Below are 14,913 nucleotides of genomic sequence, written 5' to 3'. Positions count from 1 at the left end.
TTTGAGATGGAGTCTTGCCCTGTTGCCCAGGCGGGAGTGTAGTGGCGCAATCTCAGCTCACTGCAAGCTCCGCCTCCCGGGTTCATGCCATTCTCTTGCCTCCGCCTTCCAAGTAGCTGGGACTACAAGTGCCCGCCACCACACCCGGCTAAATTTTTGTATTTTTAGTAGAGACAGGGTTTCACCGTGTTACCCCGGATGGTCTCGATCTCCTGACCTCGTGATCCGCCGGTCTCAGCCTCCCAAAGTGCTGGGATTACAGGTGTGAGCCACTATGCCCTGGCCAACATGGTGAAACCCCGTCTCTACTAAAAATACAAAAATCTGCCGGGCATGGTGGCGAGTGCCTGTAATCCTAGCTACTCGGGAGGCTGAGGCGGGAGAATTGCTTGAACCAGATAAGCAGAGGTTGCAGTGGGCAGAGATTGTGCCACTGCACTCCAGCCTGGGTGACAAGAGTGAAACTTTGTCTCAAAAAAAAAAAGGTAAAAATCTTTTTAGAGATTTTTTTTTTTTGAGATGGAATCTCGCTCTGTGGCCCAGGCTGGAGTGCAGTGGTGCGATCTCGGCTCACTGCAACCTCCGCCTCCCAGGTTCAAGTGATTCTCCTGCCTCAGCCTTCTGCGTAGCTGGGACTACAGGCACGCGCCATCACATGTGGCTGATTTTTGTATTTTTGTTGTAGAAAAGAGGTTTCACTATGTTGGCCAGGCTGGTCTCGAACTCCTGACCTCAGGAGATCTGCCTGCCTCGGCCTCCTAGAGTGCTGGGATTACAGGCATGAGCCACCACCGCGCCTGGGCAAAATCTTTTTAGACTTTTCCAAGGACATCATCCAGGTAGAAACAGGACATGGACCTATCCTATTTGTTAGTATCTTATTCTTTCCCATTGTGATGGGCTTCTTGAGCCAGCCTTCTTTCCTCCGGCTGCTCCCTCACGGAATGTTGATGAATGGGCTTGAAAACTGCATATCTTCCTGCCTGCTGGGGAAAAGCACCCAGGAAAACGGGCTGGAGAAATACTTCACCTTTCCCTAGGGCTGCAGAAAATGGAACCTAATCCACATCACATTCTTACAAATATTCCTCAAATAAAGGAGGCCCTGAGACACACTGGCCCTAGGTGTAGACACGATGGCCTGTGAAAGTGGCCTTCAGTCACCTGGAAGTCTAACTCTGATTGGTCGTCTAAGGTAGTAATTTGTGTCTGCTAATAATGTTTCAAGTGACATCTTTGTTTCCTGACATGTCTAAGTATTTGTGAATTGTCTTGGTTAGGCCAGGAGAAGACACTTTGTGATTTCCTTACCTCCCGCACGTGTGGAAGTTAAAGCACCCACCACTCCAGAACAAAACCAGTGATTCTGCTAGACTTCTCATTCAGCCAAAGACTCTAGAGTTTGTTTCTCATTTAAATGAAGGAACATGTAGCTTCAGCCTCCCAAAGTGCTGGGATTCTTGGGGGCTCTAAACAGTTCTGTTCAAAGTGGGTCTGCACTGGAAAATGATCTGGATGGCTGAGGCAGGGGAACTTGAGACCTCTGTCAGGCCTGCAGGCCTCTCACCTGGCTGGGGCATTGTCCGCTCTTTGCACTCATGCATACATGTTTATTTATCTACGTTATATATAACATGTTATATATATTATATGCTATTCACATATAAATATCCTACTCTGTATTCTGCTTTGTTTTTCTTAGCCACATAGGATGGATACCTTTTTGTGTTAATACATGCATGTAGGTCCACCTCATTCTTTTTTTTTTGAGACAGGGTCTTGCTCTGTCCCTCAGGCTGGAGTGCAGTGGTACGATCACGGCTCCCTGCGGCCTGGATCTCTCTGGGCTCAGGTGATCCTCCCACTTCAGGTGATACTCCCGAGTAGCTGCGACTACAGGTGTGTACCACCACACCTGGCTAATTTTTTTTTTTTTGTAGAGATGAAGTTTCTCCATGTTTCCCAGGCTGGTCTCGAACTCCTGGGCTTCAGCAATCCTCCCACCTCGGCCTCCTCAGAGTGCTGAGATGAAAGGAATGAGCCACCATGCCCTGCCCATCTCCATTCTTTATACCGTCTTGTTCCTTTAACTGCCTTATTCTTTATACTGCCTGGCACAGGATTCTACTTTTAAGGTACACTGTGATGAACTTAAGCAACACCCCTACTAATGGACGTTTCAGTTGTTTCCGGCTTGGGCCATTATAAACAAGGCTACAAGAAGCATCCTTATCCTTAGATCTTTGCACATTTGCCTAATTACCTTTCTATAATTCAATACCAGAAGCAGAATTCCGGGGTCAAGGGCCATGCATGTGCAAATGGTGATTTACCTGGCTGATAGCAAGTGAGTCTTTACGGAGGCGCCTGCCTAGCATGGAGCAGGATATGGGCACCAGCCAGCCAGACCTACCTCCAACTTGCTGTGTGACCCTAGGTAAATCGCTTTTCCTCTCTGGTCCTCTGCTGCCATTAAGTGAGGGCAACGATGTCTGGAGGTCATTCCAGCGCTAATGTTCTAGTGGCAGGGAAGGCTCAGGGCCAGTGAGAAGATGAAGGCATAAGAACTTACCCTCAGGTGGGTGCCAGAGATGGGGCCCGGGGTGACTGGCTTCCACTGCTCAGAGCCTTCCTCCTGGAAACTGACGTGATAGCCTGTGACAGGCCCAGTTCCCGTATACAGTGGGGGCTCCCACCGCAGCATCAGGGATGTGGCCCGCACCTCGGACACCCGTACATCGTACGGGGGGCCTGTGACAAATGAGAGATGGGCAGAGATGTGTGAGTTGGGCAGCCAGGCAGCCAGCCAGGTGGGCAGCAAGCCCAGCAGTCAGTCAACAAGCTTTTCAGTCCATCAGTCACAGTCAAGCCAGGAAGGGCCTGCTCTGGGTGTCGCCAAGCCCGGGCCAACCTTGGCATCATGGCAAAGCTTGGCTCTGGGCCTGAAACAGGGTTCACTTTTCAAAATGTGCTCAGTCTCCTCTCCTCCTAGTAGCTTCCCTGACCTTCTCCATCCCCATCCCAGATAGCATTAATCCTTCTAAAGTGCTTCAGTGTTTAGTATGGGGGCCAAGGGTGTAACTTCTAGAGTCAGACCTCTGGGGTTCATGTCGAAACTCCACCTCTTCCAGATATGGGGACTTTGGGTGAGATACTTAGCCTCTTTGTTCCTGTCCCCCCATCTGTAAAATGGGGATAATAATAGCTCTTGTAATATAGTGCTTTTGTGAGCATTAGTGAGATAATTTATGAAAAGTGTTTGGTATCTAGTAGGTATCCAATAAATATTAGTTGTTTATAATTGTTGCTGTCAAAAGCATCATACGTTTTAGTTATCTGCCACTCAGATAGAGGTTTTGTGTAGAAAACAAAACTGAGCTGAACAAAATGATGGAAAAGTGTGATTCTCCTTCCTCAGTGGGAGGTGAGGGGCTCATTTGTGAGAAGGCTTACAGGGTTCATGGGAACAGTGGGTAGGGTGGCCAACTGTCCATTTGTCTAAGACTAAGAGGGTTCCTGGGACATGGGATTTTCAGTAGTAAACTGAAAGTCTCAGGCAAACCAGGACTAGTTGCTCACCCCAGCAGTGCACCTTTGGGGCTGGAGATTGGTCTATGTCCAGAAGCAGGCAGGGTCTCGAGTTGGGAAATAGTTTGTGCTGAGCCAGTTGATGGCCCAGATCAGGGGTCCTTTAAGACAGGCTTAGGACTCCATTTGTGTCAGGAATTATAGAGTGGGTTTGTGGAAGGACCAGGGGCCTGGGGTGCAGGACAAACAGTGCAAGCCTGAATGCACAGAGGAGTGCTGCAGCCTTCATCTCATTGCGTAGGTTTGGGGAGGGAGGGAAGGGCAGGCACTGGACTTCAGGCCTGCAGGCCTCTCACCTGGCTGGGGCATCGTCCACTCTTTGCACTCGAACAAGCTGCTGGGTGCCGACAGCTCGCCAACACCTGCCCAGTTGGCAGCCCGGGCACGGAACTCATAAAAGTGGCCTTCACGAAGGTCACTGACCTTGAAGAGCAGAAACGCAAACTGTGAAACTGAGGCTGGGGGAGGGATGGAGAGTGACTCAGAGCAGGAGGTCTGTGGGGGCTTTGCTTTTGTGTTTATTTTTTGAGACATGGTCTCACTTTGTCACCCAGGCTGGAGTGCAGTGGCATGAACATGGCTCACTGCAGCCTCAACCTTCTGGGCTCATGCAGTCCTCCCATGTCAGCCTCTCGAGTAGCCGGGACTATAGGTGCGTGCCACCACACTCAGCTAATTTTTGTATTTTTTGTAAAGACAGGGTTTTGAACATGTTGCAGACTGGTCTCGAACTCCTAAGCTCAAGCAATCCACCCGCCTCAGCCCCCCAAAGTGCTGGGATTCTTGGGGGCTCTAAACAGTTCTGTTCAAGGTGGGTCTGCACTGGAAAATGATCTCGATGGCTGAGACAGGGGAACTTGAGACCTCTGTCAGATTCTGTCCGACTCCAAGACTCAAGCACTGCCCTCCGGTCTCTGCTAAACCAGTCATGACACAGGCTGGGGCCACCTTCCAGCCTTACCTTGCAGACCCGGGTGGGGATGGGCTGCTGATTAACCGCGTGCCAGTCCAGCTCTTCTGAGTCATGCTGGTCCAGGAAGTAGCCCAGGATCTTGCCACCTCCACGACGCTTGGGGGGTTTCCACCCAATGACCATTTCATTCTTCCCGCAGTTCAGGAGGGCAAAGCCATATGGGGCAGACGGGGTAGCTACAGGGAGGTAAGGAGGTGAGGACAGCTGCTCCCTAGGGTGGCTGGATTGGACAGTGGGGCCTGAGGGAGCCAATGAGCCTCCCCTAGTTGGTGCCCGCCCTACTCCAGGGGTTTTCCCCTGAGCCAGCAGTATCTGTGCCTCAGGAGGGCATCGGAGCCTCAGGTTTCTGGGCCTGAAGGTTTTCCCACCCGCTAGAGCTGCTCAGGCCTCATCCCATGACCTCAAGCCATGGTTACTTCCTTCCCAAAGGAAAGGGCAGCCAGGGCCAGCTCCAGTTTCCCTCAGAGGTCGTATGTGCCATGAGCCACCAGGACTGGGCCCTCCTAGATGTGGTCTATGAGCCCCAGCTCCCCACCCAGCCCAGGGAGGTTTGCAGGCTGGACTTGCCCTTGGACTCACCCAGAGCCTGCTTGACCCTGATGGGCTCGGTGGCGGCTGAGCTCTCGCCTACCCCAGCCTCGCTGACTGACCTGACACAAAACTCGTACTCCTTGCCCGTCCTCAGCCCGGGAACTGTAAACCTGGGAGGGAAATGTGCAGCTTTCATGGATGTACAAACAGCCTGGAGACATTCCCAAACTTTCTAGAACAACTTTGTGGAATAAGTGGTCACCAGCGTGGTAGAATTTGAAAGTTCCAGGTCAATTCTTCCTAAAAATATTGCCCTTGATTCCATGGCAATGCCCGAGATGACACCGTGGAGGGGGTAGACCTAAGGGTTTTAAAGGATGTTTGTTTTTCCAGATCCACCCTTAAAATGCAAACACGCTAGGAAAGGTCCTAATTTAAAGCAAAGGCAGCCAACCCTGGACCCAGCGCCACATGGTACATCTTCAAGACTTTGGGCTCTGTCCTTGAAAAAGAACATGTGGAGAAATAGGAACACTTTTACACTGTTGGTGGGATTGTAAACTAGTTCAACCATTATGGAAAACAGTATGGCAATTCCTCAAGGATCTAGAACTAGATGTACCATATGACCCAGCCATCCCACTACTGGGTATATACCCAAAGGATTATAAATTATGCTACTACAAAGACACATGCACACGTATGTTTATTGCGGCACTATTCACAATAGCAAAGACTTGGAATCAACCCAAATGTCCATCAGTGACAGACTGGATTAAGAAAATGTGGCACATATACACCATGGAATACTATGCAGCCATAAAAAAGGATGAGTTTGCGTCCTTTGTAGGGACATGGATGCAGCTGGAAACCATCATTCTTAGCAAACTATCACAAGAAGAGAAAACCAAACACCGCATGTTCTCACTCATAGGTGGGAACTGAACAATGAGCTCACTTGGACTCGGGAAAGGGGAACATCACCCAATGGGGCCTATCTTGGGGAGGGGGGAGGGGGGAGGGATTGCATTGGGGAGTTATACCTGATATAAATGATGAATTGATGGGTGCTGATGAGTTGATGGGTGCAGCACACCAACATGGCACATATATACATATGTAACAAACCTGCACGTTATGCACATGTACCCTAGAACTTAAAGTATAATAAAATAAAAAAATAAAAAAAATAAAAAAATAATAAAAAAAAAAAAAAAAAGAAAAAGAACATGTGGCTGTTCATGCCTGCACTAATGCCGTGATGCAAAAACACAGAGTCCTTTCAGAACCCTCAAAGAGAGCTGTCATCCAGAGACACGCAAGAATGCTCTGGCTTAGAGAAAAATGTCCTTGTCATCCTGTCCCTTCTTGATAAGACCCGAATTGTGGCCCTCTCTCTCTCTTGACCTATCAGCATTCTCCTAGAGCAAATCTTGTTTTGCAGGGAGCTCCTCTCAGCTAGTGGTCCCTGAGGAGTCCCCAGGACTTCAGTCACATCAAGTGTTGACAGCTGGCAGAGCAGCAAGCTCTCTGCTTGGGGACAAGTGCCTCTAAAGGGGGAACATGTCTTTATGGGACAGAGGGAGCACTGAAGTGGGTGATGGTCAGGCAGCACCTGAACAGGGGAGACTGGGATGGCTCCCCAGACCAGACCCCGTTGACAACAGATGACAATGACGATAATGCCGATAGCAATGTGCCCTTGTCTGGCACTCACTTTATGTCTATCTACCAGGTGCTCCTCACAACACCCTCTGAGGAAGATGCTGTTACTTATCCCTCTTCTGGAGATGAGGACAAAGTCTTGGGTGTTGGAAGGGCCCTTAGGGGTGAAACGATCCAGTTTTCTCATGTTACGAGTAGGGAAGCACTACCACAGAGGCAGAGATGGCCAAGAGCACACAGCCAATTAGGGGCTCAGCCCCGATGGTAGCCAGGTCTCCTGAGCACCAGTGTAGCACCTGCCCACCCACCCACCATTCATTCATTCATTCATTCATTCAGACATTTTTGCGAGCCAGGCTCTGTGGAGCCTGATGATTCCACAGAGACCTGGACCACCACAGCCCAACTTAGCTCCCTTTCTGCTGTTGCCCTAGGCTCCAACTCCTGGGCAGCAGGGTTTAGCCTCTTTCCAGTCACGACACATGTAACAGATGAAATGCACATGTGGGACAAGTTCTCTGGACATGCCAGAGCAGCATGCCACCTCCACTTCTGTATGCCACTTCCCTCGGTCATGCCACCCCATTCATGCCAGCCCTCCAACCCCTGCCCTCCCCTTCAGGGAAGAACAGCTGAATGCAAGTTGGAGGAGAGGTGTTATTCTAGGGATAAGCTTGACTCTGAGCTAATTTGTCAAAAACCTGATTATTCTCCAACTTGGGAATTTTATCTGTTTCTGGTAACAAATTATGAGGGACCCCTCACAGCTAACTGTGAGGCACCAAAGACCAATGGGGCACTGGGGCTGTTCCTTTTTCTCGGTCAGATGACCTTGGCTCATGGCCCAGGGTGTGGGCAGCCCAGTCAGGTGTGCTCAGGGCTTGGCAAGTTGTCTGTTGGAAAGGGAAGGGAGAAGTATTATCACCTAAGCCCCCTCCCCGACAGAGCTCCTATATCAAGAGAAGTTACCAGCCCAGAAGCCCCAATACTCACTGTGCCTGCTAGGATGAGGGTCTTTCAGGGCCATGGGATGAGGAGTGAACCTCAGAGTGGAGTGTGAGTTGGAATGTCAAGAGGCCAGGAATGTGGCCCCACCCTCCTGGTTTACAGAGGAAGGAACTGATGCTCAGGGAGGGTGATGGGTGAGTGTCAACTTGATTGGCTGAAGGATGCAAAGTACTGTTCCTGGGTGTGTCTGTGAGGGTGTTGCCAAAGAAGATTACCATTTGAGTCAGTGGACTGGGAGAGGCAGACCCACCCTCAATCTCGGTGGGTACCATCTAATCAGCTGCCAGCGTGACTAGGATAAAGCAGTAGAAGAATATGGAAGGAGGAGACTGGATGATCTTTAGGCCTTCATCTTTCTTCCATGTTGGATGTTTCCTGCCCTCGAAAATTGGACTCCAATTTCTTCAGCTTTTGGACTCGGACTTACACCAGTGGTTTTCCGGGAGCTCTCAGGCCTTCGGCCACAAACTGAAGGCTGCACGGTTGGCCTCCCTACTTTTGAGGTTTTAGGACTCGAACACGCTTCCTTGCTCCTCAGCTTGCAGACAGCCAGTTGTAGGACTTTACCTTGTGATTGTGTGAGTCAATACTCCTTAATAAACTCCCCTTCATATGTACATCTATCCTGTTAGTCCGTCCCTCTAGAGAACCCTGACTAATACAGAAAGGGTGAAGGGTGGTGTGGAGCCTGAACACAGGCCTGCCTGGCTCCAAAGCTCTCCACTGCTCTGCCTTCCCCACCTCTCTCTGGCTGTAAGCTCCTGGAGGGATGAGACCAAGGTATGGTCATCTCTATCCATGGAGTCCTGCAAATAGCACACTCTCAATGAGGTTTGTTGAAAAAGACCATCTGGGTTCAAGTCCCAGTCCTGCCACTTACTAAGCTACAGGGGCTTTGGCAAGTTATGTAACCTTATGTAACCTCTCCAAGCCTCAGTTTCTTCATCTGTAAAATAATAAAAATAATAGTCCTACATGTATAGACTTGCAGGTAGAACTAGATGACCTCACATAGGAAAAATGCTAGAACAGTACCTGACGCAGGGTAGATACTGTGAAACGCTAGGCTTCTGATTATTATGGCTCCCCTTCGAGGATGCCTGGTGCAGGAAGGTGGGTGATCTGGTTTGACTCGGTGCCTCCACCCAAATCTCATGTTGAATTGTAATCCCCAGTGTTGGGGGAGGGACCTCGTGGGAGGAGATTGGATTGTCGGGGCGGATTTCCCCTTTGCTGTTCTCAAGACAGGGAGCAAGTACTCATGAGGTCTGGTTGTTTGGAAGTGTGTAGCACTTCCCGCTTTGCTCTTTCTCCCTCTCCTGCTCCCACCATGTAAGACATGCTTCCTTCCCCCTCGCCTTCCTCCATAATCATAAGTTTCCTGAGGCCTCCCTAGAAGCAGAGGCCCGTACAGCTCCCAGAACTGTGAGCTGATTAAACCTCTCTATAAAAGAAATCACCCAGTCTCAGGTATGTCTTTATAGCAGTGTGAGAACAGACTGATACAGGTGGGCAGACGTACCTGGTGCCTTGGATGGGTTTGTTGTTAACTGTTTGCCACTCAGATGACCCCACCTCCCGGGAGTAGATGTAATAACCCAGGAGCTCTGGGTCTTTCACAGGATCCCATGTCAGGGAGACAGAGGTCTGCGTGTCTCGGAAAGCTTGAACTTGAGCTGGAGGAGGGAGGGTAGCTAAAAAATAGAAACATGGGCTGAATGAGAAGGCTGATTTACGTGGCTCTGACAAGCTGGGGAAGGGGAGGAGCATGGGGAGAGGCCAGAAGGAGCTCCCACAGCAATCAAGGTGCATGAATTCCTGACCTGCTGGGGACTTTGGGAACTCTTCCATAGGCCCAGAAGTGTATCTGAGAAGTCCTCTCTCCCCTTACCTCTGAGCATCTCTGCTTCCTCACTAAAGCACAAAAGCATACTCACTCATTCATCCTTACACACACACTCTCTCTCACTCAAAAGTCACCAAATCTGATAGCTTTCCTCAGTCCTTATCTTTAATCTCAGTTTTCTTTCCTTGAAACTTCTCTACCGATTTTCGTGGCTCCCTGAAACTAAGCTCCTTGAGGTAGGCGCTGCTGTAACTTGTTTAATGGATAGATGGATGGTTGGTTGAATGAATGGATGGATAGATGGATGGTTGGTTGGATGGATGGATGGTTGGATGGATGGATGGATGGATGGATGAATGGATGGATGGATGGATGGACAGGTGGGTATGTGGATGAATAGATGGATGGATGGATGATGGATGGATGGATGATGGATGGATGGATTGACGGATGGATGGATGGATAGATGGATGGATGAATGGATGGATGAGTGGACAGGTGGATTCATGGATGAATAAATGGATAGATGGATGAATAGATGGATAGATGGACTGATGGATGGCAGGTGCATGATCTTCCTAGTTCTCTTTTTATTTCTGAATTCCTTACACATCCTTTGGTGGTTCTCTATTTTCTTTTGGCCCCCAAACATTGGACTCCTCCAAGCTTCTGTTCCTTGACCTGTTCCATTTTTTCTCCTCTCTTCTTATTCCTAAGGGTCCTGCCTATCCCAGGTCTTCACCCCTCACCTCTTTGAAGGTTTCACCTCTAGCCCTGCCCTCCCTTCCTTTCTGAATTATACCAGAGCCTTGCCTGGTACAATTTAAGTCTGGTTTATGGTCCAGAGACTGCCCACATCTGATGACAAACTGCTCACTGGCCAAGCCCCAAATCAAATCCAAATGTTCACCAGAATTAAAGAAAAACACCACTTGCTCACCAACTTGTTCATACGTGCTGTGTGTGTGCGTGTGTGTGTACATGTGCGTGTGCGTGTGTTTACTTTTTCCCTTCTAAATTATTGAAGCAGAACAAATCTAGAATTTTGAAATCTTCTCCAAATGGGACCTTCAGCAAACCAGGCTTTTCTTGCATAGGTGGCACTGTAGAAAGGTTCCTTAAAGGGCTGGTTGTGATGGCAGCTACAGGGAACCTTCTAATCTGATGAAAGGGTAAAGAACCTCAGAATCCAGAGGTCTCAGAGGTGGGAGCCCTGGGAAGCTGGGGTCAGGATGGAGTTGCAATTGGGAGACGCAGGAAGGAGCCAGAGGTAGGAGCAGTAACGAGGCCCTTTAAAACAATGGGTTTGGGCCGGGCACGGGTGGCTCATGCCTGTAATCCCAGCACTTTGGGAGGCCGAGATGGGCGGATCACGAGGTCAGGAGATCGAGACCATCCTGGCTAACACGGTGAAACTCCATCTCTACTAAAAATACAAAAATTAGGTGGGTGCGGTGGCAGGCGCCGTAGTCCCGGCTACTCGGGAGGCTGAGGCAGGAGAATGGCGTGAACCTGGGAGGCGGAGCTTGCAGTGAGTGGAGATCACGCCACTGCACTCCAGCCTGGGTGACAGAGCGAGACTCTGTCTCAAAAACAAACAAACAAACAAAAACAAAACAAAACAAAAAAAACAATGGGTTTGCCAGTTGAGGACAGCAAGGTGTGCAGCTTGGAGATGACTCTCCCAGGTCCCCCGTTATGCTGCAGATGAGCAGTGTCCTGCCTGGTAAGCCAGGGCTCAGGTGGGACAGCTCAACTCCCACCAGGCAGGGTGCCGGGGGCTGCTTGGGAGTGGGCTGCAGGATCTAGGGGCAGGCCAGAGACCTGTAGAATGGAGGGGCCACTTGCTTGCACAGCTGCTGTGCGGGACCCGGCTGCACTCTGTAACCCATTCATTGCTGATCTGGAAAAAAGCAGAAGGCTCTCTCCCTCCATGAGCCTCCTGCCCAGAGAAATGTAATTTCTGTTGTCTTAAAACTCGCCAGGCCTGAGGTCAAATTGCTTTTCAGCTTCATGATGGGTAGAAGGGAGCAGGGACAGGGAAGTGGGCAGGGCTTTGTCCTTGCAGCTTCAGGTCTTGAGCCTGGCCTGGCCTGCCTCCTCCCCGACCCCCTGCATCACGAGGGTACCTGGTTGGCCCCGCAAGGCGATGGGCTCACTGGGCTCTGAGGGATCGCTCAGGCCATACTGGTTCATTGCTCGCACTCTGAAGACATATGACTTCTTTTTCTCCAGGTCCAGAACGGCGAATCTCGGAGATTTCACAGGGCTTTCCGTGCTGATGGCCTCCCAGGTGCCACTACCTATGACTGACTGAAGAAACAGAGGAACTTACATTGGCTAAGTGGTTGCCCAGACCGGCTCTCTGCTGGTCACCTCCGATGATCTCTGTCCCCAGCCCATGTGCTTTCTTGATCCTCTATACTCAGCCCAGGCTGACCCTGAGCACGGAGCTCTGCCCCATCTGCCTCCTCGCCTCTCCACCTGGATACCTACCGAGACCTCACGTCCATCCTGTCCACGACGCAGCTCCAGAGCTTCCCACACCTGCAGTGCATTGGTTGCCCCCATCCTTCCAGTCCCCCGGGTGAAACCCCTGGAGCCACCCTTGGCTTTTCCTCTCTTTGTCTCATGCCCTAAATGTGCTCTATCAACAAATTCAGTTGACTCACTCTTCAAAATTTACCCAGAACCCAGCCATGTTTTATCGCCCTCATGCTCCCCACCATAACCTTGATGCAGGCTGTCAGTACCTCATGCCTGAATGATCTGAATAGCCTCTTGGCTGGTCTCCCCTCCGTTTCTACCTATAACCCAGTTCCGTCTTGTTCAAAACCCACCTTCCTGGGGAGTGGGGAGGCCCTCCCAGCCACTCCATCTAAAAATGTCAGCAGCTCCTCTCCCCACACTTCAAGTTCCCCTCCCGGCTCGGCGTCTTTCTCCTTAGCGTCTACCACTCACTACTGTACTTAATATTCTACTGATTTACTCCATTTATCATTGGCACTCCCTTCCCCGACTGCTGTGTCCCCAGGACGGAGAACAGCACTGGCACGTGGCAGGTGCTCCATCTATGTTTCTGGGACAAACGAATGAACAAATGAATGAATTCTCACAATAACCCTGCAGTAAAGTGTTAAATTCTCTGCCGATGAGGAAAGTCAGGTTCAGAGAGTTTCGGTAACTTGGCCGAAAGTCCTGTATCTAATAACTGGTGGATATGGTATTTCACTTCACTCAGGTGTGGGTAGCTGCAAACCTGTTTACTCTCCACAGTGTCAGGGACCCAGAAAGCAGCCAGAAACTCCGAGTCTCTGGGCAGATGGAGGGTGAAGCGCCCGGGGTGATACAGATGAGAGAGGCACCCAGAGACCCTTTCTGCTGAGTCTGGGCAAGAGAGCTAAGACCTAGAAGCACCAGAGGACCCACTGATTCCATCCTCTGTGGTCTTCCCCCTCCCAAGCCCATCTGGCTGTCAGTGGCCTAGACCAGGTAGGACAAGAAATCACCATAAGAAACCATGAAGACTGCTGAGCTCCTACTGTGTGCCAGGCTCTATTCGAAGTCTTTATGTGAGCTCATTAATTTGATCCTCACATTAACCCTACAAGCTGTGTATGATTATTATCATTTTATGGAAGAAGAAACAGGCGTATAGAGAAACTAAGTAACTTGCCCAAGGTCACACAGCTGGTAAGTAGCAGAGATAGGATTTGAACCCAAGCAGTCTGACGCCAACCTCTCCACCATGATACCCTACCACCTCACAAAACTCAATTATCTACAGCTTTCCCACGTCAGAGAAAAAGGATTACCCATGAGTGTGAAAAGAGAGGCCCGTTTGGATAACCAGAGCCAGAGATTCCTCCCTGGAAATTTTAAATTCATTTATTCCCTAAACTTTCTCTGTCCACCCGGTTTGTGCCAGGCATTGTGCTGGGCACAGAAAGTAGTGAGAAGATAAACTTAGTCTGTGTCTTCAGGGAGATAGTCAAGAACACCTCCCTGGGAAGCACTGACAGATCCCGGGGATTGCAGGCTCTGGCTGCGGGCTGTGTTTTATTTCATCTTCACACGGCAGGTTCTCTATTCTATGCTGGAGGAAACTGAGGCTCAGAGAAGTTAGGACACTCACTCGGGATCACACAGCAGAAGGCAGGATTTGAATAGATTTTAACACCCATGCTGTCTTCTACTCCGCCATCCTGTCTCCCCTCCACTGTGAAGTCCACTCTGTAAGACCTGCTGCATCCTCGCCGGGGTCTCCCCTGCCCCCACTCGATCCCCAGTGAGAGCCACCTCCTAGTGCTCATCACTCCGTAGGCTCTGCAAGTGCTGCTGGTTCCTGCCCCTGGCTGGAGGGTACCAGCCTCGTTTCCCTCCCAACATAGTCCCACCAAGAAGTGCTTGGCCCAGTGTGTGGTCTGATGCCAGCCGACTTGCGGGGCAGGGAGGTACCCAGGCAGTGGTGGATCATATTGTCATTGTTGTCTGTGCCTTGTATTTTGTGTATTTCCATGAACAGCCTCAGGAACAACCAGCAGTGAGTGGCCTCCCAGGGCTAGAGGTAGCCGCAAAAGGCTATTCAATCCATCCCCATGCCTCTGTGTGCGGCCATGCCTGGCCCCTTCCAGCCAGGGGCTTCTTGTTTATTCTCTGACGGCCTCCCCAGGGGACACTGCCCAGGGTCCCACAGCATGCTGTTTCTCAGGCTGGCCTGGGGCTGGGGCCTCGGGGTCCCCTACCTTCTCCAGGGAATATGTCAGTGGCGCTCTGCCCCGGGGCCTCGGCTCCTCCCAGGCCAGAACCACATAGGCCTCTCGGATCTCGCTGGCGTGGACATTGGTCGGCGGTGAGGGGATGGTCACAGTATCTGGAATCAGAGTCACCCGGGGCCGAGATGGGTGGGCCTTCAGAGACCCCCTAATCTCAGTGCCTCATTCCACGGAGGAGGGAACTACATCTCCACCCGTCCCCAAGAGAGGGGTAGTAATTGGCTCCAGGTCACCCAGCAATGCTGGGCAGAGCTGGGGCCAGAACCCAGGTCTCCCCCTGCCCCGCCCAGGACTTCCCAACATGTTGCCTCCTCCAGGAGGGCCATAGCCAGATGGGCCACCGTGACCCCAGCACTCTGGCTGCCTCCGACTAGGCCCCACCTGCCCTGATCCCCCACACCCTGCACAGGGACAGTTTCTGCCTTCTTGCCAGTTCACTTCCCAGAGTTTCCAGAACGATACAGAGTTTCCAGAACTATACAGAGTTTCCAGAACGATAGAGAGTTTCCAGAACTATACAGAGTTTC

The 14,913-nt window shown here is 50.8% G+C and overlaps 1 protein-coding gene across 1 annotated transcript in view; it reads right to left on the bottom strand.

Moving 5' to 3' along the window:
* Window positions 1-14,913, bottom strand: part of MYOM3 (myomesin 3) — a 60,806-nt gene that overhangs the window by 23,164 nt on the left and 22,729 nt on the right. Inside the window, exons 14-20 of the mRNA XM_023219723.1 lie at window positions 14,357-14,484; window positions 11,741-11,924; window positions 9,288-9,459; window positions 5,141-5,262; window positions 4,550-4,737; window positions 3,885-4,011; window positions 2,573-2,751 (exon numbers count right to left, since the gene is read on the bottom strand). Of these exons, the coding sequence (XP_023075491.1) occupies window positions 2,573-2,751; window positions 3,885-4,011; window positions 4,550-4,737; window positions 5,141-5,262; window positions 9,288-9,459; window positions 11,741-11,924; window positions 14,357-14,484 (1,100 nt within the window). The remainder of the gene's footprint in view (window positions 1-2,572; window positions 2,752-3,884; window positions 4,012-4,549; window positions 4,738-5,140; window positions 5,263-9,287; window positions 9,460-11,740; window positions 11,925-14,356; window positions 14,485-14,913) is intronic.

This window comes from Piliocolobus tephrosceles, chromosome 1, assembly GCF_002776525.5.
Source record: "Piliocolobus tephrosceles isolate RC106 chromosome 1, ASM277652v3, whole genome shotgun sequence".
Taxonomy (NCBI): domain Eukaryota; kingdom Metazoa; phylum Chordata; class Mammalia; order Primates; family Cercopithecidae; genus Piliocolobus; species Piliocolobus tephrosceles.
Note: the sequence above shows the minus strand (reverse complement) of the source record. Positions and strands in the feature narration are given on the sequence as shown.